Consider the following 27,946-nt stretch of genomic DNA (forward strand, 5'->3'; position numbering starts at 1 on the left):
CCCCCCAGACAGAAGGCACGAGGACCCTCCCCCACACTGAGGCTGTGGGGACACCCCTCCACACAGAAGGCACAGGGTCCCCCCTTCACACTGAGACTGTGAGGACACCCCCCAGACAGAAGGCACGGGGACCCTCCCCCACACTAAGGCTGTGGGGACACCCCCCAGACAGAAGGCACGGGGTCCCTCCCCCACACTGAGGCTGTGGGGACCCCCCCCAGAGAGAAGGCGCAGGGTCCCGTCCCCACACTGAGGACATAGGCACCTTCCAGGACCCCCTCTCTGGGTGGGGACAGGGAGGACAAGTCGGGGGCAGAGGCCAGCGAGAGCCTGGGAGCACCCAGAACGCGGACACTGCCTCGGCAGGCCTACAGCCAAGCAGCCCCAGGCCAAGGGCCGCCAGCAGAGGTCTAGGACATCTGGGTGCCCCTGAAGCCTTCAGCAGGATGGCCTAGAGGCAGGTCCCGCAGCAGCAGGATGTGTGGCTACTGGCAGCAGTGGCACCCGAGAGGCACTGGGCGGGGAACCAGCGCTCTGAGCGCCACCACTGCCCTCGCCAGCAGCTCCGTCTAATTTTAAGTCCTAGCGCTCAATGCAGACACATCTGTGTCCACGATCTCGCTGCAACCACTTCTGACGGCCCCAAACACCCATCCAGGGGCGGGCAGACGAGGCGGCAGAGGGGCTGCCCGTCTCAGGAGCCCACTGGCAGAGGCGGGAGCCCTTGCTCACACAGGCCACACCCCAAGTGCCCGAAGGAAGGCGGGAGGGGGCCGCTGGCAGGCAAAGGCGGCGAGCGCGGGCAGGAGACGGGGAGCAGAGGTGATGGGGAACAGAGGTGGGACACTGCCCCTTAAGTAACACAGACTCTGGGCAAGTCACCCTCTCTGGTCCAACGAACATTCGGCAGAGCTTTCCTGACCCCTGACTAGACACTAAGAGCCTCCGAACAGCAAACTGCTGCTGAACCAAACATGAGAGCCCCTTCCCTCTCAGGAGACATGAAGAGGACAAGTGAGCCACGCAGCTGGGGAGCCTGAGAGCCAGAGGACCAGGGCAGAAGCACCAGCACCGGCCCCGAGGCCTGCGGATGGATGGTGGGAGGTCCGGGGGCCACCCCCCAACACCCTGTCAAACCCTATCTTCATAAACATCTTCAAATTGCGGAGGGATAAAAGGCATTTTGTTTTGATTTCATTACATTTCCTAAAATTGCTTTTCTCTCTAGGACTGTTCCCGCTGCCCCGACCCGGTTCCAGCCGCCCCCTCGGTGGGTAATGCAGTGACACTGGTGACAAGCCCGGCTTTCTAATAACCCTGCAAATGGCACGCTCCCATAACAGAACAGGTGCACTTTTCTACCTCACTGGATGTAAGAGAAATGTCAGCCTAGAAAGGTAAGCTGAAAGGACAATGTATTAACACCTGAAAATTAAATTTTAAAGTCGAGAGGATCCTGCCTATCTTTGGAAGGAGGAGGGCCGCGGCGCTAAGCAGGACAAATGTTAAATCAGAAACCACGGGCCGAGTGACGTACACTACCCTCCTCCAGGCTTTTCTCGGTGATCAGGCAAAAGTGAAGGGGGCATATGAAGGAAGGAAGAAGCAAGGTCTGAATCTGAGCCTGAACTTAAAGGGTGTGAATCACTGCCCAGGCCCTCCCCATGGCGGTGCGGGGCTCTGAGACCCCAACTCACAGAAGAGCCACCCACCCCACCCTGCAGAGTGCTGCCGAGTCCCGAGCCCGGCTCCTGCCGCTCCCCAGAGGCTGGGCGCGAGGCTCGGGGACCGAAGCAGGAAGAGGAGGATGTGCAGCGCAGACCCTGCCCCTCAGGAGCCACCAGCCTCCGCTGGACGGCAGGGTGCAGGTGCGGGGACAGCGGGACAGACACCCGGAGGGCAAACGGATAAACAAAGGAACACAGCAGGAAAGGTGCTGCTCTGGGGGGTGGAGGGGATGCAGCGAGGACCGCGGTCACCGAAGGAGAGCAGGGTGCAGCACGGACCAGTGCTGGATGTGGACAGTGGGGGACCTGCCAACATCTGCAGAGACCTCACCGGCAACACCAAGGCCCAGCCGTCAGCGTTGGACACCATGCGGACAGAAACACGTGTCACCATGGTGTGCGATGTCTCCGCTGTGGCACGCTCCCGGGCCTGGTCCATCACGGGTCCCCTTGTACTGGCTCTGAAATGGACTGGAGTCTGCTATTCAAACTGTCCACTGACCCACAGCCCAGGTACCACCTGGGAGCCGGGCAGACAGGCCCAGGGCCGCTTACTCAAACTCTGCACTTCCAAAGGATCTCACCTAACGTGCGGGCACACGGAGGAGCTACGCCCTAAAGGACCTACTCGTGCCCTCCCAAGGGACAGTGCAGAGTCACCGGGATTACTCAACCTCTCTAACGTCGGGGGGGTGGTAATGAGGGGCACACTCAGCCCGCTGCCTGGCCACAGAGCTTATCTGTAACATCAAACCCGGTGTCGTCAGCACTCCTCTCGGCCTACAGAGAAAGCAGTCACGGCCCTCCAAAATCCATCTACACCAAAGGCCCAGAGTTCCAGGGGACCCAGTGGGAAGTCTTGCGTGGAGAGGACAGGCTGGGAATCAGGACAGAGAGAAGGGGGACAGCAGAGAAGGCCAGGGTGCCCCAGGAAGGGTGGGCCACAGGGTGGGCAGAACAGCCCCCAACCTGGTCACGGTCAAGCTCCTCAGCTTCCTCATGTCAAGTCACAGGGACAGAGGGCTCTGGTCCAATTCAGCCCAGCACACCTCGGCAAGGCCCCCAAAACCACATGCCAGGTCACTGGGCCCCAGGACATCAGTAAGAGCATGTGTGTGGATGGGAAACCCTGACAATGCAGGTCCAGAGTAGGAAAGTGAAGACATGCTGTGGCTTAGTGACCCCTATCACTCAGAAATGGCCATGAGCCCCACAGCAGCGGCAGTCCAACAAGGACAGCTAGAACCCCCCGGACACAAGACTGAAAACAGACCGGGCCTCAGGCACGACCCACCTGCACACACCAGGTGCGTCCCTGCCCATCTCCGAGGCCCCCACCAGACGGCTGCAGACGTAAACACAGTCAGGAGAGAGCGAGCTCACCATCTCCGTGTAGAGCACAGGTCGCTGTGCAGGATGAAGCTCGTGTGGCGGCCGGCTTCGGGCAGAGGGTGGGGGCAGGTGCAGAGTGATCCAAGTCACCGCCGGGGGGTGGGCAGGGGGAGCGCATCTGAGAGAGCGCCGGGGGCTTTCAGCCTTCCCTTCTATGCCACCTAAGCCCGGGACTTTTCAGCATTAAAAAGGAAGGCATACAAGAGAAATCCTTTTAATAAGATTAGGAAACTCGTGGGCTCTGAAGAAGGACGCGGGAAGAAGATGGCGACGCGGATCAGAAGCAGCTGCTGTTTAAGTTCTTTTGGGAGAGAAACGGACATAATCTGCTTTTCGTGGAGGTAAGAGTGCAGGATGTCGAGCTGTCAGCAACCCGCCTGAGCTCAGGCGCCAGGAGAGGAGCCTGTGGCCAGGGACGGGCAGCTGGAGCGACAGTGGGAGGAGCACCATCCGCACCTGCTCCCCGCCCAGGGCTCGGCCCCTCATGACCCTAGTCCCCATGGGTGCCACCTCCGTTAACCGTCACAGTCACCCGGGAAAACAGACACGTGCCCCGAAGGCTTAGGCACACCCAGTTACACGCTAGGAGGTGAAATGACTCAACACCTGTCCTAGGAGGGCGGCCGGAGGGCAGAGGTCACCAGCAGGAGGCCGGGGGCGGGGAGCCAGAGCCCACCCACGCGCCCCCGCCTCAAGGTCAGTCCTTCCCGGGCTCCATGTCCTATGTGCCCATCAGGAACACAGCAACACCCCACCCCAAAGAGCGTCTACAAACAGGGAAGGAAACACGCTGTGTGAAAAGCTGCAGGAGGGGGAGACACAGATACTCGAGGAAGCACTGGTGTTAAGCATTCCAAGTGACACATACCCTTACCGTGCGATCCAGACACGGACGCCGGAATTGCGCACGCACACAACAACCTGCACACAAGTGTGTACGGCAGCTTCAAAACTGCCGAGACCTGGAGGCACCAAGATGCCCCTCGTGAAGCGAGCGCTGTTAGGTCCAGCGCTGAAGAGAAAGGAGCCGTCAAGCCCTGAGGACACACAGCGGAACCTGCAAACACATCGCTGCTCAAAGCAGCCCGTCTGGAAAGGCTACACGCTGTCAGGTTCCAACCGCAGGACATCCTGGAAAAGGCACGACGGAGACAGGGAAAGCCGGGGGCTGCCCGGGCTGGGGGAGAAGGGGGGGGTGTGGGGCACAGGGGAATGAGGGCAGTGCCAGCGTTCTGTGAGGTGACCCTGCAGAGGTGCACACGTGACATCACGCACTTGTCAAAGCACACGCGCACAACCCCGACAGCAGCCCTGTGGTAAGGACGGACCTGAGTCACCGACCGGGGAGCAGCCGGATCGCGGACTGCACCAGACGCACCCCGCTGAGGCAGGGTGCTCACAGCGGCACTAGTACTGAGCCAGGGGAAGAGGTGCACAGGAAGTCTGTACTTGCCCCTTCATTCTTCCACAAACATAACACAGCTCTGAAAAATAGTCTATTCGTTTAAAAACATACAAATTTTAATGTCACATACTGTATCGTGCCATTTATATGATATCGTTGAAATGCCAAAATCAGCAGAGATGAAAAACAGAGCAGGGGACAACGGGGCGGCTCTGCCTTTGGGACAGCAGGCGGAAGGTCTTTGTGCTGGTGGTGCTTCCGTGAAACGACACACGTGCTAGCGCGACACAGAACCCAGCCCCAAACACGCACACACGTGCGCACACACACGCACACAGCAAACGCCAAATGCCTGGTTTTGAAACTGCACTACAATCATGGGCAATGTTTCCAGGGCAGAGGGTGTCCCGCTGTCTCCACAACTTCCGACGGACCTACAGTTACTCAACAAACGTGCACAGAAACCCAAAGGTGGCGCCCAGGCTCCAGCACAGGAGGCTCACCCGGGGCTCCTCCCCTCCCCTCCCCCGATGGACTCCAGAGCTCAGCAAAGTCGCCACGGCGTCACTGTCCACTCTGTCCCCTGGAGGGAGGCGCCCTTCCGTTTGGAGCGCAGGCCTGTGCACGAGCTCTGCCCCCAAAGTGACCGGCACAGAGCCCGGCACGCAGGACTCACTCCACCAGGATCTGTAGGATGAGACAGCAAAGGAGCAGGAGAGTGTGTATGGGTTCTTTCCACCCCTTCCCAGCATCCCATCTGCCTGCACTGTGGCTCTGAGCACGGGACACCTTGCTTGAAGGCCGGCTTTCACAAATCCAGAGAGAGTATGCGAAAATACTCAGAACAATAAAAATAGCCCACATCAAAATTGATGGGGTAGGCGTTTTAGAAAATGACAAATGGGGCACCCAGCTGGCTCAGTCGGTGGAGCGTGCAGCCCTTGATCTCAGGGTTGTGAGCTCAAGCCCCACCTTGGGCACAGGGATTACTTACACATCTTAAAAAAAAAAAAAAAACAAATAGGGGATTCCATTAATTCAATAAACAGTACGTACAAGACAAACCGCACGCGTCATCCTCGTTGGCCAAGTACTGAAGCTTCCTGACCTGCGTGACACAAGGACATGGCCCGTGTCACTTCCACACCACAGTCGACTGGCAGTCCCGGCAAGAAGAGGGGAAAGAAAAAAGGAAAGGAAAGGCACAAGGACCGGAGAGGAAGAGGCCAGCCCGGGAACGACGTTCACAGACACCAGGCTCAGCTCTGCCGGAGCTGCTCCCCAAGACTGCTGCGCACGGGGCAGCAGCGAAAACCCGACCGCATGTCCGCACCCAAGCAACACACACGCACGGGGTCAGAGTCCTCAGAGAGGCCATTAAAACTGCACTGGAAACAGAAAATACTTGGGAAAGTGTCTAATAAAATGCATCTAACGTGATGTTCTCGTTCAGAAGACAATGGGCAGATGTCATGTCTTCCCACGCTGATTTACAAATTCATTGTAATCCTTATCATAGTCCAGCAGAGTTTTCCAGGTAAATGGACAAACGGATTCTGACATGTATGAGGATAGGCAAAGAACCAAAATGAGCCAAAGAATCTCACAGAAGAACAGATGTGAAGGCTGGCTCCCAGGTACAGACACGCCATAAAGCCGTAACACAGAAGACAAGGTAGCAGAGTAAAGAGAGGCGATGGCCGCGAACAGAGAACCCAGAAGCTGGACTGCCCAGGAGCAGCCCGTGGCAGGCGGCGAAGGCCCCAGGACACTCCAGGGGAAAGGGCTGGTCTCTCAACAGATGGTGCCGGGCCAGCCGCATGTTCAACGGAGAAAAAAAATCATCTTTCTGAGAACGTGAAGTGAGGGGTAACTGACACGTAGCGTGAGTTTTAGGGGTACAACATAGCGATTCGGTGTTTGCACCTGCGGCAAGATGACCGCCAGTGGAAATCCAGTTAACATCTGGGAGAAATGATCCTGACACCTACCGCCTGTCACACCCAAACACCAATCTGTAAAAGGTGAGCCGATAAAGCAGTTAGAAGAGAAAGGCTAACTCTCTCCATGACTTTGGCAGCAAAGACTGTGTCCACCGAGGTCACCAAGGCTCGGGAAGCGCCCACACAACGGTAACAGAATCCGTAAGCTGGTCTGTACTAACACTAACAGCTGCTACTCGGGGGCGCCTGGGGGGCTCAGTCGGTGAAGCATCTGCCCTCGGCTCCGGTCATGATCCCAGGGTCCTGGATCGAGCCCCACATCGGGATCCCTGCTCAGTGAGGAGCCTGCTTCTCCCTCTCCCTCTGCCACTCCCTCTGCTCATGCTCTCTCCCCCTCTCTCTCTGTCAAATAAATAAATAAATAAAATCTTAAAAAATAAAAAATAAAAAAAGAGCTGCTATCAGTCAACAGACACAACTGAGAAGAAGCAAGCCGCAGACCAGAGATGTGGCAGTACACGTCTCCAACAAGAGATTCGCAGTCAGAATATGGAGAGAACTCCACGAGACAAGGGCAAACAGCCTCTAAATCCCCACACGGGGAGGGCCCACCTTGCCGAGCACCAGTGGACCCAAGAAACAGCGTGGCACCCCCGCAGCCCACCAGAGCACGACTGAAGCCAGAGCCACAAGGTTGTGGTGCAGACCCAGGGGCACCCACAGGGGCAGGTGTCCGCAAAACAGCCTGCAGCCCCACTGACACTGAGCGTGAGGGACGTCCTCTGCCAGCCAGCACGCCACACCCTGCCATGCCCGACACAGAGGAAGCCACCACCACCCTGGTGGTGGTGGGGAGGACCACCACCCCATTCTTTCAAGGGTAGGGCATCATCACTACCAAACCATGAGCTCTGATCCCCAAGGTGGTCAGTAAGACACCGTGACCTGCGTCCTCCTCTCAGAAACCACTGCACCCTGGAATCTGGGAGAGAGAACAGTTAGGATACAGAAAAAAGAGTTAAGGGAAGCTTCTACTTTCATTTGTTTTTTTAATTTCTTGCTAAAAAGTTAGCTTTTACTGCTGAGGTTCTATAAATAACAAAATTCTATAACCATATTGCGGAATATTAGGGGCACACTGGAAATAGCTCATTTCAAATAGGAAAATGGTTTGTGTTCACCCAGTTCTGGAAGCCAATTTTCAATTGCTTAAAATAGTCGTGGTATTTTACCAAGGTGATTACGCTCTCAGCTATCAGTAACAATTAAACCCTTAGACTGGAGCCGCTTAGTAAGGTCTCAAAACAAAACCGCACGCTCCAAGCGCCGTGCATGGAAATGTCAAGCACACAAAGAGGGCCCTCGACGGGACACAGGCACCCAGAGCCCAAGCCGGCCCGGCACAGAGCCGCGGTGGGGTGGGGCGGGAGCGTGGCACACACTGCTCTGCCCGGGCCCAGGGAGGAGGGCGGGGGCGGCTGTCTCCTCAGCAAGGACGGGGAGACCGGCACCCCAACTCCTCGGAGCCCGAGAAGCGCCACGTGGGAGGAAGCAACTGCACAGGAGCAGGTCCGGCTGGCGTCTGACAGACACACCGCGGAGCTCGCAGGGTCACTACGAATGTGGACACCCAGCGGACGTGCACCTGGCACGGAGCAGGACGCGGCAGGCCGGCCGCACCCCCGTGCACACAGACAGGCCTGATGAACAGCTTCATCACCCCACTGGCTGGCGAGACAGGTCCCTGCGAGCCGGACCCGGGGCTGCGCGGGAGATTGCTATCGACCCATCGGGAACGTGCCTTCGAGCAACAGTCAGTCTAAGCCATCAGTCAGCACCAGGCAATCAATACCCACTCTCTCCCAAACTCAGCGAGGCCCGTGAGCGCCGCGGGTCATGGTGAGGACGGAATGAGGCCAGGAAGGGCCATCGGCTTCCAACCTGCTGAGACAGGGGGGATGGAAATTTCCTGCCTTGGGACCCGGGCAGTCACCTGGTGGGACAGAAAATACCCAAGAAGGCAGCCAGGACAAAACCTCACAAAGGTGGGGTGCAGTGTGGGCACGGAGGGCCAGGGGTCCGCACACGGGGGACACACTGGACACCTGCAAGTTCCCGCCATGAGGCACTGGTGTGACAGGGATCTCCCACCGGGATTCTAGCCCAGGGGAGGCGCATGTCTGCTGGAACCCGAGTGATCCTGACCAACAGAGAGGGCTCGCCGTCGCTGGCCCCCCTGGTGTGGTGCTCGCTTGCACACCTACTGAAACGGAGGATACGGAGGAGAGCGGCGTGGCCACTGTGCTGACAGGAAGGTTCTTCTCATACTTGCTGACGGCCAACGGGCAGATCTTCCCACAGGGACACACTTCACGTAAGGGGTGCTGACTTCTCCTGGATTCGGACGGTTCCTGCGGCACACGGCGGCTGGGGCCGGGCCAGGCTGCCCCTTCGGGGTGGCACACGCCCCCATCCCCAGTCCACCTATTCCGCCACGCAGGACCACTCCCCACATCTGTGCTGCCTGCCCGGCCATGGAGGCATCTGAGTCTCCAAGCCTTGGCGTCCACAGCACCACCCATCCTTATCTGCGCAGGTGGTGGGCCATGATGTGACGTGGTCACCCAGCAAGACAAGGACATTTCTACAGATGGAATTGAAGTCAGGGACCCTGAAACCAGAGGATTAGGCTGCTGGGCTGACCAAATCACGAAAGCTTGGAGAAGCAGAGAGCTTCGCCAGCGAAGGCAGAAAAGGAAGCCGCAGAGAAGTGCAGTGTGGCCTCGACCCCTGCGGCTGGAGGGGCCACAGAGAAAGCGTGAGAAAGAATGTGAGCAGGTGCCAGCAGCAAGGACAGCCGGCATGGGCGGGACCCCTGGTCCTACAACCACAGAACTGAATTCCACAACAGGCCCGGCGAACCTGGGCGCAAACTCTCCCCGACAGCCTCCGCACCAAAGCCCCGCAGGCTAGAGGTGGCACCCTGCTGCGGTCTGGGGGGACCTGGGGTCCAGGAAGCAGCCGGGCCTGCCCAGAACTGTGAGATGACACACTTGTGCCACATTCACTGCCACAGCCATGGTACCACCAGAGCAGCAACAGAAAACTGGTGCACGCAGGCTTTGCGTAAGGAAGAACTGTGCTTACCTACGTCCCCACACCCACACGTGGAGACCAGCCTGGAGCAGCAGCCCCAGAAACACCATCTGGCCACCACCTCCAGGCCAGCGAGGAGCAGCCTGTCCCCAGCTCCCAGGGGCCACGGATGCAGGGCTCCACATCGGGCCCAGAGGAAAGCAAACTCACAGCCACCCAAAACCTGGGCACCGTTGTTAGCAGCAGTATTCGTAACAGCAAAACCTGGAAACCACAAAAACGCCCTCCGAGCGGCACCCGATCATACGTCCATGGCGCACCCACTCTGCGGAGTCCTGCTCAACAGCAAAGAGGGAGCACGGTCTGGGCAGATCGGGGCAGTCCGCTGAGTGGAGAAGCCAAAGGCCACACGCAGGACGATCCCACACTGACCACGCTCTTCAAAGGACAACACTTTAGGGACAGAAAACAGAGGAGTGGCCGCCGTGTCAGGGCCATTGTGGGGCAGGTGAGGTGGGGGTGGCTGAGTGTGCGTGAGGTCACGTGGCACCCTGCCGCCGGCAGCGACACCAATCCACATGTGACAATAAGACAGAAATACACACACGTGTGCCAGTACCCACTCGTGGTACCACAGTAACATAAAGCAGAAGCACTGAGGAAACGGTGAAGGGTGTGAGGAACCCTCTGTGCTACCCTAGCGTCTTCCTGTCATCTGTAATGATTTAAAACCAAAATGCTAAAAATACAAAGAGTCATCACCCGGGGCTAACAACTGCATGGAACGGCTGGGTGAGGGGTGGTGGACGGCAGCAGTCAGGGTTGGGGGAGCTGGCTGACCCACGTGGTATGGGCTGGAGGTGGACACGTCCGTGTGAACATGTGTGGCTTACGGGAACTCAGGAAAAGGCCCAGGGAAGTGTTTATGGATATGCACACGTGCACACACACACACGCACACGCACTTCTGGCTCTGTGAGCCGACGGGACCAGGAAGAACCAGCACACCCACGCCCACGCGCGGATCCTGACCCCATTCTGCCGGGAAGCGAGTGGGGTCCTGGTGCTGCGGCTGGTGCCCGGGCTGGGCAGGATACGCTCGGGATGAGCCCAGGGACCTTGCCGCAGCAGACGGCAAGGAAGGACGATGTGCTCAGCCCCCACACCGAGGCTTAACTGAAAGAGCTCCCAGTGGCCAAAGCAATGAAGTCAAGTAGCACTGAATCAAAACCAAAACCTAAAGTCAACATTCATGACCCATCTGTTATAAGGACGCGACTGAATCAATGACTAAATGGGAAAGAGAGCTGAATCTCACGCAGAAGAATTTGGAACAGGAGCTGCTGCCCTCAGGGAGGGGCATAACCCCCCTCTCCCAAGGCGTGGCCACGCATGTGACTTTCTTCTGAAGTCCACCATGTAGATGGACAGACCTGGCAGACACAGCTCAGCACAGGAGCCAAGTCTGTGTCCACACGGCCAAGTCACGTCGATGGCTGGTGCCCCTCCTCCAGGTGAGAAGGACGAAAGCCTCAGACGCACACCCGCCGAGGTGCCTGCTACAGGCAAGGTGTCCGCCGAGGCACCTGCTACGGGATGGCCGGGCCACACTCTGAGGTACTGGAGTCATCCAAGGCAAGGAGTCGGGGGAGCCGGTACAGCCCAAGGAGCCAAGGAGAGGTGACCGCACAGTCCCGCGGGATCCCAGGACAGAGCAAGGGCTGAGGGGAAACTAAGCGAACAGGAGGAAAGTACGGACCTCAGTTAGTGACGCCGGTCAGGCCTGGTTCATGAACAGTAACGACCGCGCCATGCTGAAGTGAGGAGTAGTACCAGGGAGACGGAGCACAGCAGACTGTGTGAGGACTCTGAGCTATCCTCGCCGCTTTGCTATAACTCTCAGACTGTTGTAGAAAATAAAGTTCATTAAAAGCAAAAACAGGGGCGCCTGGGTGGTGCAGTCGTTAAGCGTCTGCCTTCGGCTCAGGGCGTGATCCCAGCGTTATGGAATCGAGCCCCACATCAGGCTCCTCCGCTGTGAGCCTGCTTCTTCCTCTCCCACTCCCCCTGCTTGTGTTCCCTCTCTCGCTGGCTGTCTCTGTCTCTGTCGAATAAATAAATAAAATCTTAAAAAAAAAAAAAAGAAAGAAAGAAAGCAAAAACGATAATTGTTTGAAGGCAAATAAGACCCCATCACCATGTCCCATGAGGACAGCAGTCACCAGGAGCGGACAGGGCGCTGTCCCCAGCTGGACACTAACCAGGACGGACCTCGCAGGGAGTATGGCCCCAGAAGCCCCGGGCCGCCTACAAATCCAGCCGTGAGAGCTCACCGCGAGGCCGGGCAGACAGCCCTGAAGATGGAGCTCCACTCGCCCACGGGCAAGCACACGGCGGCAGTCACGGGCTCCCCACTAAGACTCCTGGACCAGCCACACCACCCTGTGGCCAAGGTGCCACCGGAGACTGGAGTACAGGGCTGCCCTGTGGGGGACAGAGCAGGCGCTTTCCAGATGCATGAGGAACAGAGACACAGCCCAGTGAGTGTGAGCACATCCACACGGGACACAGAGTACTGTGGCCCCCACTGCCGGTCTAAGCGGGGAACACGCCCATGTGTGATGGGGACAGGGGCCAGACGGGGCTGCCCACTGCCCACGCACGGGCTCCACACACGAGGGGCCGCCACTGTGTCCTGCGGCTCAGGCCACCGGTGGCCCACCATTCACTATGACCTGGAGGAAGGTAAAGTGAGTCACATACACCCCCGCCACCGGGAAAGCCTTCTACCAGTGTGCCCATCAACCTGGCTAACGAGCCTCATCCCAGACGCCCTCGACAGACCCTCCCAAAGCTTCTTTTCCCTAAGAGGGCTGCACACCCAGGGCTGGCGTGCACAGCCGTCGAGCCCATCACCCCGCTTCTAAGCAGACCTGCAGCTCTGATGCCACCACACACATCGGGGGGTGCAAGGGCCAGGAAGGGGAGCTGCATCCCCCACGGCACAGGGTGCCCCAGAGCCTCCCATGAAGAGGGGGCACGCAACACATCTGTGGCTTGTATTTTTCCTTCTATGACGTATCTTACGAGTGGAAGTCTGTCCCTTCTGACCGCATTCACCCCCAGCCCCTGCCCTGGCGAACACCGATCCAGTATGCATGAGTTCAGTGTTTTCAGATCGCACATGTGAGATCATGCAGTATTTGTACTTCTCTGAGTTTTTTCACTTGGCACCGTGCCCTCCAGGTCCACCCACGTCGTCACAAATGGCAGGATTTCCTTCTTCTTCGTAGCTGAGTGACATGCCGTTGTGCACCGCGTCTTCTCCGCCCGGGCACCCAGGCTGCTGTGAGCGATGCTGCGTGAACGTGGGGGAGCACACACCTGTTCCACACGCTGATTCCCGTTTCCTGCGGGGACATGTCCCAGGTGGGCTTGCCGGATGGTGTGCTGGTCCCAGGCTTCAATCCCTCGGGGACCTCATCCTGTTTCCTCCTTCTGTGGTCTTCACAGGCCTCGCGAGCACTGTCCACACGGGAGCCAGTCAGACTGGCCCATGAGGCTGCTTCAGCACACCGCACCCCTGCTTGCTCTGTGGACGGCAAAACGGGGACCCAGAGGGACTGAGCACCTTCTCCAAGGTCACAGAGGAAGGTCCCCTGCTCTCTCCGCAGGAAAGCCTGAGCTTCCCACGTCAGGGACTGCAGCCTGGCCTTGCCCCCACTTGTAGAACATTAGGTCCAGACGTCCCACGCCCCAGGCACATGCACCACTCCACCCAAGCCATGGACATGCCCTCCAAGCAGGCGTGCCGTCCACCTCTTGTTCCCTCTGCCCCCCACGGTCTGGACCGATGCCAGCAGCACTGGCAGCGCCTCCATGTCCATTTCCCCAAATCCTGCACACGACTTCCACAAACCGAGCCCTCAGGCCCCAGCTCTACCATGGATGGCTTCAGCTCCAACCCAAGTTCCGTCATATGAGGCGCCCGGTGGTTCCGTCGGTTGGGTGGTCGGCTCCTGATTTCAGCTCGGGTCATGATCTCAGAGTCTTGAGACAGGGCCTCGTGTCGGACTCCGTGCTTAGTGGGGATTCTGCTTGGGATCCTCTCCCTCTGCCCCTCCCCCCATGCACACACGCATTCTTTCTCCAAAATAAAATAAAAATCTTAAAAAAAAAAAAAAAATTCCGTTACAATTGGCAAATATGTGTGTTGCTCCTGCCCACCCCGCTAGACTGTAAGCACTAGAAAGGCCATGACCCCGCGGAGGCACAGAGACGAGCTGGTGGCATGCAGTACACACTGGGGAAGGAAGGGAGGAAGAAGTGGGGGCACAAGAGGGCGGCTCCATACCCTGACCGTCACCGACCACGAGCACCCAGGCAAAAGGACCGTGTCCTCGTCTTTGCCAGAAGGCAGCCAAGGTCCTGGGGGTGGCACATGAGGGGATTTTGCATGAGTCCCCCGCAGGGACCACCTGCAGAGCCAGGAGGGCAGGGGCAGCCCCAGGGGCCTGTGTGCAGAGGTCGGCCTAGCATGACCCGGGAAGCCCCTGAACCCAGGGCCCTGAGTGATGCCACGGCTCTTAAGCGACAACACGGCACGGCAAGGAGTGTGCTGGAGAAGGCATGAAACGGGGGGCTTTTCGTAGCTGAAACAGGACTTGTCCCCTCAAAGCTTCGTAAGCAGGAGGTCCCAGAGGCCAAGAGCATGAGGCACAGGTCCTAGCATCCCCCAGGTGGACCGTCGCTCCCCAGGATGGGCCCACTCGGCCCACGCAGGGTCGGGTTCGGGGCAGACGGGAGGAGTCTTTGCCCAGCAAGCTGGACACCCCACACTCGTGCCTGGAGAGCATTTAGAGACAGATTCAGGCTCCCTCTTCCCTGTCGCCTGAAACTTCAGCACTCAAGGGAACGTTTAAGTAACACGCTCACACACAAAACCTTAATTCTTGCTCTAGCAGACTGTTGAGCCAGACATCGGAAACTCTTCAGGCCCAGGACGATTAGAGAGAGCCTGGCCCCACCCAGGAGGCTGGGAACAAGAACATTCCACCCAGGGCATCTGCACCCAGAGACAGTTCTCATTCCAAACCATGGGCCACAGACCCACCACCACTCACCCTGCGCTCATAGGTCACTGAAGGAAGGGAAGGCTGCCCTCGCCCACAACCTAGGGCAGGGCGGACCCTGCCTGAGAGAGGGAGCCCGGGTCAGCCCCCTGAGCCCCAAAGGGACCACCAGAGTTTGGGGAAGTCTTTGTTGTGATTTAAGAACCCCACAAACATCCCAGGATAAGAGCACAGGCTAAGAAAGCCCCCAGGACGCCCCGCTTTTGATGCAGGGAAGCGGACGCTCTTCTGTGGGGGGACACGAGGCAGCTCCACACAAGCCTGCCTGGTCAACCACATAAACCACCGTGGTTAGAAGTGCCCTTCATCGGGTAGCGATCCTGACAACCATGGGTTCCCGGGGTACCAGACACTCCGGCTGGACGTGGCAGGGATGGGCTGACGGCTGCTGGCCGGGACGGCAGGCACCCCAAGTGGGGTCAGCCCGGGCACCCCTGCCATGCCCCGTACCTTGGTCAGCAGCAGGACCCGCTTCTGCAGTCTCCGCGCCAGGGCCTCCTGCATCTCCCGCTTCTTCCTCTCCTCCAGCAGCTGGCTGCTGACCTGCCGGACCTCCTCCTGGAGCTGCTGCCGGGCCTTCTCCAGCACGCGGGCGCTGCACAAGAAAGTCCAAAGGGCAGAGCAGTGAGACCTGGCCCACAGGACGCCAGCCCAGCCACGGGCCCCCCAGAACCAGGACACGCTCGTCACGCCAGTCCCAAAATAGAGCCGCACGTGCAAGCGGCACGCTGCCATTTCCTCACTGGTGAATAGCTACTTAGAGCTTTTCAGGAGTTTCTGGATTTCAAAGAGACACCCAGGGTGATCCCAGAACACGGCAGGCGGCGGGGGGAGGGGGAGCTCAACCCCACGCACAATGGGAAAAATTGTCAGCAACACGGCGCTTTGGGAGAAAGCACTTCTGAATGAGCTAAATTACCAGCAAGCACTTCCATCCGGATCACAGCAGCCAGATGTGCAGTTGGTGTGGGGGAGGCCCCACCGCCCCGAGCTAGGGCCCGCTCCCACCGCGCTGCCCGGCGGGCCGCCAGCAGGGGCTCTGACACCCCGGTGGGCCAGGGCACCCCGCGGTGGCTGCTCATGAGAGGCCACACCCCCAGCACGCCCACCTTCCTTAAGTCTCCCTTGGGCCAGCCCCCCCCCCCCAGGTCTGTCCTTCAGACGGCAGGCGACTGTGGGAGGACCGGGTCAGGACCCCGCACTCCTGACCACCCACGGGCTAACACCCGACTCCCTGGCATGGCTGTGACTCACCTTCAGAGCCTGGTCTTTGCCTCTCTTTCCCCCGAAATGCCCTTAGTCTCTCAGTCCTGCCTGGGGCTGCCCTCTGCTTCCGACGTGCTCCTCAACAGCCAAGGGCAGCCAGGGCCCAGCACTAGCAGGAGTCGTCCCAGGCTCCCGAGAACACGCGGCCTCATGATTCTACACCCAGAGTGGCCGACCCCAGGGCCCGATGGACGGGATGATGACCAGGGAAACCCCCAGGGAAGGGAGCTCTGCAGAGAGGGGCCGCAAGGGGCGGTGTCCCGGGAAAGGACCCTCAGTGAGGAGTTAACCCCTCAGGGTGGGGAAAGCACCTCTTTCTGAAGGAAATCCTTACAATCCCAAAAGTCCGGGGAAGCAGAGTATCACTCAGACTGTGCTGTCAGGGACTGTGGTGCGCTCCCAGAGGTGGTGCGGGGGACACGGGACCGCGTCGCCGCTTGGGCTGGGGGCCGCGGAGGGCGCCTACAGGCTCAGCCACACCTGGCCTGTGACCGCATCCTTTCGGCTTTGACTGCCCGACTTGGAGAAAACCTTCGTCTGCGGGGACGGCGGACAGCGCTCGCTTCTCTCCCACACCTGAGCATGGGGCTTTGTTATTTAATTCAGGACAGGTGATCACACTGAGAGAACGGACAACGGGCTGGGCCCCTTGCTCTCCCTTCCTTCCGGCCATCCCAGAGTCTCACGCTGAGGTGTGACCCAGCTGCACCGCCGACCGACCACACCTGCCCCCTCCAGGTGCTCCACGACCAGACACATAAAAACAGGCACCCATGTTCACCTGAACAGAACTGTTAAGAGACTACTTTGAGTTCTCATTCCATCTAAACTCTCCACAGGCCAGCCTGAGAATCAAGCACTGGTCCATCGACCCCAGAACCACTGAGCTCAGGTGAGCAGCTCACAATGGCTTGGAATCTGTGCTCCGACACGGGCGACTGAATGAGAAAGGCCCCATTCCCTCGCTCATGCACGGCAAGGCAAGACCACAGCCAGCACACCGTCCGACCGAGCTACTCAGAGGCTGTCCTGAGCACCGGCTCGCTGGGGACAGCCTTGGGGGAGTCTGCCAAGCCCCCAGCCCCGCCATGTGGGAACACGATGCCCTCTTAGCCATGTGGGGGTCAGACGGGAGACCACCCCCCCCCAAGAGCAGGTGGCAGCGGGGGGCAAGCCGGGACACAGGACACCTGTATCCTCGTCTCCTGGCTGCCAGCTCACCGTGCAGGCCCTTAAAGCATCACTGGGCCTCAGACCCCCGGTGTCTGACCGAAGCCCACAGCCCAGTCCTGAAACATCACAGAAACAAGTATGTCAACTCAGAGGCAGCGCCCCCGTGCGTCTGGCGGGGACTGGGCCTTTCAGGGCTTTGGGGCTGAGCTCAGGTTAGCAAAGCCCTCAGGCCCAGTTAGAAAGAACACCTGCTGGGGCGCCTGGGTAGCGCAGTCGTTAAAGCGTCTGCCTTCGGCTCAGGGTGTGATCCCGGCGTACCGGGATCGAGTCCCACATCAGGCTCCTCTGCTATGAGCCTGCTTCTTCCTCTCCCACTCCCCCTGCTGTGTTCCCTCTCTCGCTGGCTGTCTCTATCTCTGTCAAATAAATAAATAAAATCTTTAAAAAAAAAAAAAAAAGAAAGAACACCTGCTTCTCCCAGTGGTATAATGCTCTCCAGGAAACGAGGAAGGGCAAGAAAAACGCCAGAGGACGCATGACCCTGCACAGGGTGGGCAGCCCTGCCCACCGCCGTGGGATGAGCTCCATCCTCAGGGCTGTTGGCCCTGTGCCCCAAGGCCTGACACCCGGTCTGTGCCCAACCGTTCAAAAGACAAAACTGCAGGTAAACCCCCCCCCAGGGCACCACAGGGAGCACCACCAAACGCTCCATCCAGGCTTCCCCAGCACCACCAGCAGCCAGACGCACTCGGCCGCTCGCCCAGCGGGGATGGGCCACAGCGACAATTCCGCGGCCCTGCACAAACCCAGGGAACGAGAAGCATGGGCGCGACCTTGTGAGGCTGCAGGCCGACGGGGCGCAGAAACCACATGGCTCACATGAACTGAGACATTGTGACAAGTCACAGCCGAGACAGAAAGAGAGAGCCCTGACATCACGGAGCAGCCGCCACAGGAAACAGCTCGGTTCCTGGGGCTGCGAGCACCACTGACTGGCGAGTCAGACCTCAGTGGGGGCCCGGATGGTGTAGCCTCCTGCCAGCGCCCCCGCCGCAAAGCAGAGAGTGGGGAGGGGACTAGGGTCCAACCACGCAACTCAGTCACTGCCATGGGCACAGGACGGTCGAGAAGCAAACACACACAGGCATGACTGGCACGCGAGGGGACTTCCAGGAGGAGGCATGCAGGGCAGGGCGCGGGGGCCAAGGGCACGGCTCTATCACACGGGGAAGGAGCAGGGGAGAGGAACCCCAATGTGGGCAAGGAGGGTCTCAGGGCAAATGGTGTTAGAGCAGATGAGCAAATGGCAGTCAGGAAGTGCAGACCACCTCCCCATTTAGATGCCCACCCAGCTGCAAAGGAAAGTAAGGCACAGGCCGGGAATGAGGAGTCAGGAGGGGCTCACTTGTGCGTACAACTCCACAGAGACAGAGTAACGGCTGGCGGCACACTCAGGGGGCCGGCCCCGTGGCGGGATCCGGGCCTCACACGACAGAGGGCAAGGAACAGCGAGGCCCTCAGGAACCAAGAAGGCCTGGTCTCCCACAGGAGCACGGTTTTCTGACGTTTCCACGAACCCAGGCCAAAGTGTCCCAAAGGAGTTGTTCAAACCACCAGCCAGCGGGTGGCCCTGCCCCCGCCCCCACATGCCGAGGGGCAGAAAGGGACCCCACGTGCGCGCCGAGCCCAGGGCCCTGACCCACGACACCAGCGCCCGGACAGCCAACTCTTCGCATTGCCATGTGTTCTCCGGTGAACCTCAGCCATTCTTGGGAAGCAACGAGAAAACTCATAAAACATTAAACCGCTAGTTTCAAGCGTAAGCTGAACTTTGGGGTCACTGGCATTTCCACAGGCCTCTGGGAGTTCAAAACGAAGTGCTCAGTGCTTGAAGGACAGTCCGCATGCCTATCGATCAAGGCCTTTTTGAGCTGGCGCTGGCTGAAGGAGACGAGGTCTGCACTTCGGAGAAGCATCTTTGTACTGCGGCCCCGAACGTCCTCCTCCTCAGAGAGGCCCCTGCCTGAGAGCACCCACCTTCAAGGAACAGAGGACACAGCTCACTCTGAAGCGGCAGGAGACATTTTAATGACCTTCTTGGAGATACGGCAGATGCAGGCTCTGGCCCTGCAAGACCTCTGCAGCACCCCTCCCCCGCTGTCTGTGTTCTCCCAGGGAAGAGCATCGGCCACCCCCCACCGTGCTGCAGAAGGCCCAAGGACCGGCCACCACTCTGGGAAGGACCCGGACAGGGCGGTGCTGTCCATGCAGGAAGGACAGTCATCCCCCAGAGCTCTGTGCCTGGTGTGGGGCCAGGGCCTCGTGCCAAGTCTTGTCTGGCTCATAAACACGGAGCACGCAAACGCCGACAGCCATTGCCACACTCGAACCCAAAACAACAACCGTGAGCCGAGTAAACCTTTAGCCAGTGCACTTGGACAAGGTGTTGGCGCGTAAGCGCGGGACTGTGCTGGCCGCTGCTGACTGCTGCCCAAGAGCAGTAACTGCACAGCACAAGCTAAGCCACGGGGTCTCCAACAGGGGACAGGATAAATAGAACACTGATTTCTAGCAAGTACACTTTTGTGCAAAACTAAAAAACCATTCACAAAACTTTATTCATGCTTTTTTGCAAAATCCCTAAAGCATAATCCTTAGGGCTCTCAGAATGTAGATCAAAGCACTAACTTCTCCCATTTAACAGACAGGGAATTCTGGCCCCAAGTGACTCACTCACTCACTCACTCACTCACTCACATGAGGCCCTGTGCACCCCAAGGGCTACTGCCCAGGCCAAACCACCGTCAAGCAGGTGACCCCACTTCCTGTCTAGGTATTCGGGCTCCCAGGCTGAGTCAGGATGGATGGAAACACAGGTCCAGCCCCAGACAGCACAGGGCCTGGCGGCAGCTGCCCACACCACAAAAACATGGCTGCCAAGCTCTTGGTTCCATCGAGGCTCAGCGGGGAATGTTGAGAAGCTGAACATTCTAGAAGTCTGTGTGTCCAGCAGAAGGAAGGGACGAGCCGTAAAAGGACAGGGCAGGGCTAAGGGCCAACGAGTGGACAGCAGGTAGAGCTGGCTGATCCAACACAGGGAGGTATAACCGGCGTGCAGGTCACGTGCTGTTCCTGGGCACAGGACAGCCACCCTGTGTGACACCAGGCTTGGAGGACACGGCCAGACTCTCAGCTGACACTGGATCACCAGCAGCTGGATGGCTCAGGGCTGCCAGGATGCCCTGGGGCCAAAGACAGGGCAGGAGGACAACCAGCCAGAAGGAACCCAAGGGACAGGGCAAGGTGCACAGAGCCCTGAAGGGGCCAAACTCCAGCCAACCCGGAGCACAGCAAGGGGGCAGCGCAGGGGCAAAGGCCGGGGGAGACCCCACTACCTGGGTGAGGAGTGACTGGGGGCCCAGGCACAGAGAAGGGGGTGGGGCAGCTGGCCTTCAGGACTGAGGGGCCGTGCAGGCTTCAGGTGGTCTTAGGGACAGGGAATGACTCTCAGAGTCATCCCCAGGTGGAAGGCTGCTTGATGAGGGTCAACCTCCAGCCAGAGCGGCTGCCCCGCTGGCTGCCCGGTCCTGTGTGACAAGGATTCCCCTGTGGACTTCGGGTTTCCTTCTGGAAGGTGTAGCCGGGCCGGGGCAGTGGCGTGGGGCAGGGGAGTGGGATCAGCACATTTCAACACAACACAGACAAGCACGAGGTCACACACTAAGTGGGTTGACAGGGGCTCCATGCCTCAGCCCCTTCCCACTCCTACCAGTCCCCCAGCCTCCACCACCTGGGTTGCGGTGCACGGCAGGCACACGGCCTGGAACACCCTCCCACCTCCCGTGACCATCTCACAGCCTCGATGTGACACCCGTCAGATCACCAGCTTCCCTCCCGCCATCTTCAAGTCTTCATCGTTTGTGTTCATGTCATGCTTTCTGTACTCACATGTGTTCATCTGCTTAGTGCCTCCATTCCCAACTCGTCCCACCAGGCTGGGGAGGCATTTACTCACCACTCCACACTCGAACGCAAGCGTGAGGTCATCAAATGCTCACCTTACAGTTCCAAAGGACGGCAAGCCTCCATCCCCAGTCTGGCCCCTGGAGTTCACTGACGGCTCGGGGCTCCCGGACCAGCCAAGATGAGAGGAGAACGGATATCCGGGCCTCCGGAAAGGGTGACTCAGGCAAGCGTGCAGCAAGGGCTTCCGTGAGTGGAAACCAGAGGGACACAGATGGGTTTTGGGAGACTTGGCCAATAGGAGGGGAGGGCGGGGGGCACGGGAGGACCCTGCTCAAGGCCAGGCTGAGGAGAGCGTGCCCTGCCCAACTCTGGAGGAATCTACCAGCAGTGCACACCGCACACACTCTGAAATGGAACGCCTTCATGAGTAACCCCGGCAAACCGTTCAACGGGACAGCTTCCCCAGCATGGCGCACACATCCTGCAGCCACAAAAAACACGTGCCCAGCTATGTTCCTGGGAAACGCGGCAGCTTGGGAAGGCGGGCACGCAGAAACGCTGTCCCAGAGGCAGCCCTGTGCCATGGGCAGGCTTCTACTCACAAATTCCCTGCCAAGTGAGGCTCTGGCCACCACAGTGGCCAGGCACGCCTGCCTGGAAGCTTTCAACACACACAGCCCACGGCCAATCCCAGGGCACTGGCGAGAGCGGGACGCTAACCATGGCCTGGATTCCCCTGGCTAGAGAGCTCCAAGAAAGCCAGTGGGAGCCCACTCAGCATCTGAGTGCTCGGGTGCTCCCAGCAAGCCTGACCTTCCATTTCCTCCCCAGTAAAAGGGAAGCCACCGATCTCTGTCCTGCTGTGCCTAACGGGCAACAGGGAATCTAAGGAGACACAGATACAAAGTGCAAGGCAAGTGTGAACTCCCCTGCCGTGCCCCTGCCTTCACGGGGAGTGGGGGGGGGGCGCTCAGCTGGGGTGGAGAAGCCATGGTGCAGCCTCGTCCAGTGCTGGCCAAGATCTCCTTGAAAGACTCCTGGCTGAGACTTGCACCAGAATATGCTTTCCAAAGCTGCACATGGAACAGAGGTGAAAGCAGAAGAGGTCAGCAGCCGGGGTCTCCACAGAAGTCAGACAGGCTGCCCGGCATGCAACGGGCTGTGTGAGAAGAGGACACCCCTGCACGCCTGGTCCTGGTGCTGACCCACAGCAGTCAGAGGACAGGGCCCCCAGCCCCCTGGTGAGGGAACGTGCACGGGGGCGCCCTCTCACGGTGGGGCCAGCCTTGCCCAGCACAGTGAGGGCAGGTCTTGGGGACAGCAGTGCGACCACAGGCTCCATCAGTCTGGCCACGTGCTAGCTGTGGCACGACGTGCACCACGTGCAGGGGGAAGGGAGAAGAGGGCAGAGGCGGGCGGCGCCTCCTCGGTGGGTCCTGCTCAGACTCACTGGAGGGGCTGCCTTGGCAAGGGAGCAGTGAGCCTCACCCCAGCACCCCTCGACGCCTGGGCCGGGTGGCACGCAGCTGTCCTCATGCATGCCATCTGATTCCCATCCTAAATGTCTCCCAGTGTCATTACACATTTCTCTGAAAAATAAAAATGGAAACCCAAACAACGAAACAAAACCAGAGAAGGAGAAATGCGAAAACCCCGCTCAAAGGAGGGGCAGGCGGGGCAAGCCAGGCATCCGCACCCCGGCCCCCGACCACGTGCCCCAGCGCCGCCTCGGATGAGCCTGCTGCCCCAGCGTCTCAAGCCGGATGACCAGGTCCACGCCGTACACACTCCCGACGACCTTGGGATGGGAGAAGGACAATCACCTTGTGCTTGCGATTCAATCCCACCACGAGGAATAATCTGATGTAGCTGATCCGTTCCCAGCTGCACACAAACAGGTGGGGCTGCCTCCAAATCACAGGCGCGGGGAGTCCACGTGCGGCGAGCTCTGCGTGCCCGGCACACGGCAGAATGAGCTCAACACCCGCCCCAGGCCACCGAGACGCAGCAGGTGAGGACCCTCAAGTCCTCCGGGATCACAGCCACACACTCTGGTGCTGCCGACCACATCCCTGAGGTTGAGGGTGTGTGCACAGCCCAGGGTCAGAACACAGGGAGTCACACAAGGAGCAGGGAGTAGGGCCAGGCGGGGAGCCCAGCCAAAGGTGCCACGTTCCCGCTCTTCCACCCACGCGCGGCTGACTGTCCACCGCCTGCTTTTGGAAAATAAAATGTGGCTGGAATACAGCCACACCTGGTCATTCATGTGGCATCTGTGGCCGTTTTCATATAACAGATTCTGTGGCCAAAAAGGGCAAAAGCCATTGACTAGCTGGCTCCCTGCAGACACCGGTTACCAGTCCCTGCCCTCTACCACAAGTGCCGGATTTAAGGTTTGGAAAGGCGTGAGGAGTGGAGGCAGACAGACCCCTGCCCCAAGGAGCTCCCCACCAGCCTGCTGATGGCCACAGGCACACATGCCGGCCTGGACGGCCCAGGGTCACGTGCATGCGGCGCTCGCTCCTTTCCAAAGACTCACGCCATCCCCCCACGACTGCCACCTGCTCGCTCACGTCCACACCTTCCTGTGAGACCCCCAGATTCTCTCATCTGCAAAGGGCGAGAGCAGCTCCAGTCTGAAGCCACGGCCACCACGCCCCATGTGACAGCGAACACTGAGATCTGTCCGGGGCACCTCTGAAGTCGGGCTGCATGGGCACTGGGCCCTGCGGAGGAGCAGACCTGGGTGTCCTCCCGCCTTCCCAGTGACTCCGTCTGCCCCACAGACTGAAGCTGGGGGCCGGGGGTGTGTAAAAACCCTAGAAGGGGCTCCCACCCAGCCTCTCCTAAGTTTACAAGGGAGGGCAGGAGGCCAACAGAGGCCCGGCCGAGGCGGGAGGCGTCAAGGCAGGAGAGGTGGTGGCAGATGAGCCGGCAGAATCGCCCCCACATCTCTCTCTGGCGTCAGCCAACAGCCCACTAGCAGCTCCACGGCTGAGGCACCCGACATGCCGAGGATCGATGGACAGCCGCGGTTGCGCGGGCAGAGCTGCGGCCTCACACGGCACAGCCGGCGACCAGCACCAGCGCTCCAGCAGCGTCCTTCCAGCCACCTGGCGGTGCCTGATTACTAAAGCCCGTCCTGCCTGTTTACTTTCCCGTCGATTCTGCTGTCCTCGACCCAAAGCACGAGTCAATACCCGGTTAGGTGTGGCCCCTCTGTGGGGACGCTGATGCTGACCCCCTCCTGGAGAGCCGCTGTCCCCCCCACCCCGGGGAGGAGCCCCCATCAGGGAGGCAGGACATGGGGGCCACGTGCGGGCACGCTGGGGAGGAGCGCTCCCTCCACGTGCCCGTGGCTGACAAGCTCTCTAAGGCCTGGCACCCCACTAATAAACATCTCTAAAGCATTTCCCCTGCTGAACAACAGAAATGAAAGGAGAAAATGAGATTTTAAAAAATCATTAGTTTCTGTTTTACGATTTTTTTAGTGAAGCTGCGACAGGAGAAGCATCTGCTCAGCCATCACCGTGCCGACACAGCAGCTCACTTATTAACCCACTTCCTGCTCAGCCCAGGCTCGGGGGCCTGGAGAGCTGACACTTGAGAAATGCCAGCTCCGAGCAGTTTATTTCCTCTTGAACTTTAACAACTGACTAAGACAGAAATGACCTTTAGAAGGAAGGGCTAGCGCTTGTCGGGACTGCGGGAGCATGGCTCTGCTCCATGGCAGAAGAGGTGCCGGGCAGGCTCCGCGTGCGGAGGCCGCTGCCACGGAACCACGCCTCTGCGGGTGACCAGGCGCCTGGGCAGAAGGGCTCCCAGCTCTCCCACTGTGGCAGTGGAGGCTGGCGTGGGGGCTCCAGACACACCCGGACGACCTCCTACATCGCGTTCCCTGGGGCCCAGAGGCACGTGGGACACAGCCAGCTTCAGACCCGGCCTCCAGAACGTGCCAGCACAGGACTGTGGGGCGAGGACACGAAGACTCCCCGACACACTGTGGGCACCACCTCTCCCGTCTTCTGGGTGCGCCCTGCACATCACCTTCCAACGTGTGCATCCGAGGGGGGTTTGAACCAAGAGTGCCGGCAGAAGGGCGGGAATGGGGTGGTGGTGGGCATTCAGCTTTATTCCCCAGACCGGACAATACGGTTCCAAGTTTGGAAGTGTCTGAATAGATAGTGTAGAAAAATAAAGGTCTGGTGTAATTACAAATACTTTGCTAGTTTTCTGAAATTCCTGAAGGAGAAAAGGAGCCTGGACAACCAAGAGGACAGTTAGGGCAGTGCTGGCATGCCACGTGGCCCCACTGCCACACTCGGGAGAGGAGCCAGTGACCTGCAGGTCGTGGGAGCGGCCACAGACAGTGAGGGCCCACTACACCCACAAGGCAGGGGCGACGCAGGGACATCCAGCAGCCCGTCCACCAGAGCAGACCCGACAGGTGAACACCAAGAACAGCCAGCCTCCCGGGCCACGGCTCCGGGCACTGGGGCTCACCCCTGCCGTGCCCCTGAACCTCCCCGAGGCTTGCACGGCCAGGCCCCAGGGAGCACCGTTGGGGCAGGAAGGAAGGAGCCGGCAGACAGGACAGAGGCAAGAGCATGACCTCAACGAGGGGACCCGCCTGTTGTGGCCCATCTTTCTTCCCGCTGGAGACAGGGACGTAGCCCTGAGCCTGCACGAGACACGACCCCTGGCCCAGAGGCAGCCACGGACTCAGTGTTCACGCAGCCGACGAATCAGTGCACGCTGAGTGTCAAGGACCAGCCCAGGGGAGCAGACATGGGGCGAGAGCCTTCACGGAGCTCACGGGCAGGATACAGGGCAGGATGGGTCTGACCAGCAGAGGCCAGGAGGACAGGCAAAAGGACTGAAAATCCATAAAATGCTCCAAGGCCCAGCCTTGCTTTGCCCAGACACAACAAGGCTCCAGCAACCACCTACATACAGAGACTGACAGACGATCACACTGTTCCCCGTGGCCCCAAGTTCATCATGGCCACGCTCCCACTCATCAGACACAAAGATCGGTGACTGGAAGACTGTGTCCCCTCAAGTGATCCCTTCACGGCCAGTCACACAACCGGCAAACTCCGGGGAGCAGCGCCCCATCCTGACGCAAGGGGATGCACCCCCAGGAGCCTGAGCCACAGCCCTGCCCCCACCAAGGAGTGATGTGCCCCGAGTTCACGCCGCCCGAGGCCCCAGTGAGCACCTGAGGTCCCAGTGAGCTGTCTACTGCAGCACCGAGCCCACTCGAGGCACGCCCTCCACACACCTACCCCTTGTCCCCAAACCACCAAGGGCCAAGGACCTGCCCCGCCCTGTGCATCCCTCCGCCCACCCCACTTACACAGAAGGGGGGGCATCTGCTCAATGAGCCTCTCGGTCCCTAACATTACAAAACCATTTATTAAATAACTGACTTGTTGTTTGAGATAAAATCTACACAAAATAAAATTCACCATTTTATCCATGTTAAAGTGAACAATTCAGTGTTTTTTAGTATATTTGCAACAGTATCCAAACATAACACAAATTCGAGAAGACTTCCTCACCCCAAGCCCATGGGCAGCCCCTTCTATCCGCTCCGCAGCCCCCGGTGCCCATAACCTACTGCCGTGTCTGGGGATTCACCTAGTGTGGACATTCCATCCCGTGCAATCGGGCACCACGGGGCCTAGCTCACTGAGCACCACGGGGTCCGGCCTTACAGTACCAGGTGTGTCCGCACGGGGCTTTGATTAGGGATGAGCAGTGCTCCACGGGATGGGTGCGCCACGCCTGGTTTATCTGCACGACGCTCGGCAGATGTCTGGGTTCTGTCTGTCTTCTGGCTGTGAGCGCTCCAGTGCGGGTTTCCAGGTGAATGTCGTTTTCAACCCCCTCAGGAACAGCACTACACGTGGATATGCCGGACCAGACTCCGCGTGATCCTTCCGAGGACCCATCACACTGGTTCCCGCAGCGGCCGCACTGCCTCGCACCCCGCCCACAGTCTGCAAGGCTCCAGTTTCCCCACAGCCTCAACTGACACGGGTTACTTTCCGTCGTCTTACGTTCCTGTTCTAGAGACGTAACACGTCACGACACACGACCACAGAAGTTTACTGCTCCAGGAGCTACGCCGTGCTCCCCCTGCTCCTGGCCGTCCCTGCAGGCGTGAAGCGACGTCTCACGGTAGTTTCGACGCTCTTCACGTGATTGTTGCGTATCTGTAGAAACGTCTACTTACATTTTTGCCCTTTGTGTTTGCAGTGAAGTATACATAGCATACATTTTAACCATTGCTAAGTTTACACTCCTGGGGCATCGAGCTCATACACACACTTGTGCAGCCGCCACCACCCATCTCCAGAATGTTCCGTCTTCCCACACTGAGACTCTGTCCCCGTGAAACACTGACCCCTGCCCCTCCCCCAGCCCTGGCCCCACCCTCTACTTTGTGTCTGAGTTTGACGACATGACTCCAGGGACCTCATGTGAATGGGATCCTACAGTGTTTGTCTTGTGTCCAGGTTCTTTCACCGAGCACCACGTCCTCAAGGCTCATCCACGCTGGAGCAGGTACCAGAACTCCCTTCCTTCTATTGTTTTTTAATATTTATTTATTTGAGAGATGGAGAGAGGCAGAGGGAGAGGGAGAAGCAGACTCCCCGCCGAGCAAGGAGCCCAACGTGGGACTCGATCCCAGGACCCTGAGATCATGACCTGAGCCGAAGGCAGACACTTCACCGACTGAGCCCCTCAGGCGCCCCAGAATTCCCTTCCTTTTAAAGGTGAGTGACAACCACGTTGTCAGGATACATCCCTTTTTTTAATTATTTAATTAATTCACCT

The 27,946-nt window shown here is 59.1% G+C and overlaps 1 protein-coding gene across 1 annotated transcript in view; it reads right to left on the bottom strand.

Moving 5' to 3' along the window:
- The window catches only part of MAD1L1 (mitotic arrest deficient 1 like 1), a 346,750-nt gene that overhangs the window by 194,435 nt on the left and 124,369 nt on the right, over positions 1-27,946 (bottom strand). Inside the window, exon 11 of the mRNA XM_040634676.1 lies at positions 15,146-15,290. Coding sequence (XP_040490610.1) covers positions 15,146-15,290 — 145 coding nt within the window. The remainder of the gene's footprint in view (positions 1-15,145; positions 15,291-27,946) is intronic.

The sequence above is a fragment of the Ursus maritimus genome, unplaced genomic scaffold (genome assembly GCF_017311325.1).
Source record: "Ursus maritimus isolate PB19 unplaced genomic scaffold, ASM1731132v1 scaffold_2, whole genome shotgun sequence".
NCBI classification, from domain to species: Eukaryota; Metazoa; Chordata; class Mammalia; order Carnivora; family Ursidae; genus Ursus; species Ursus maritimus.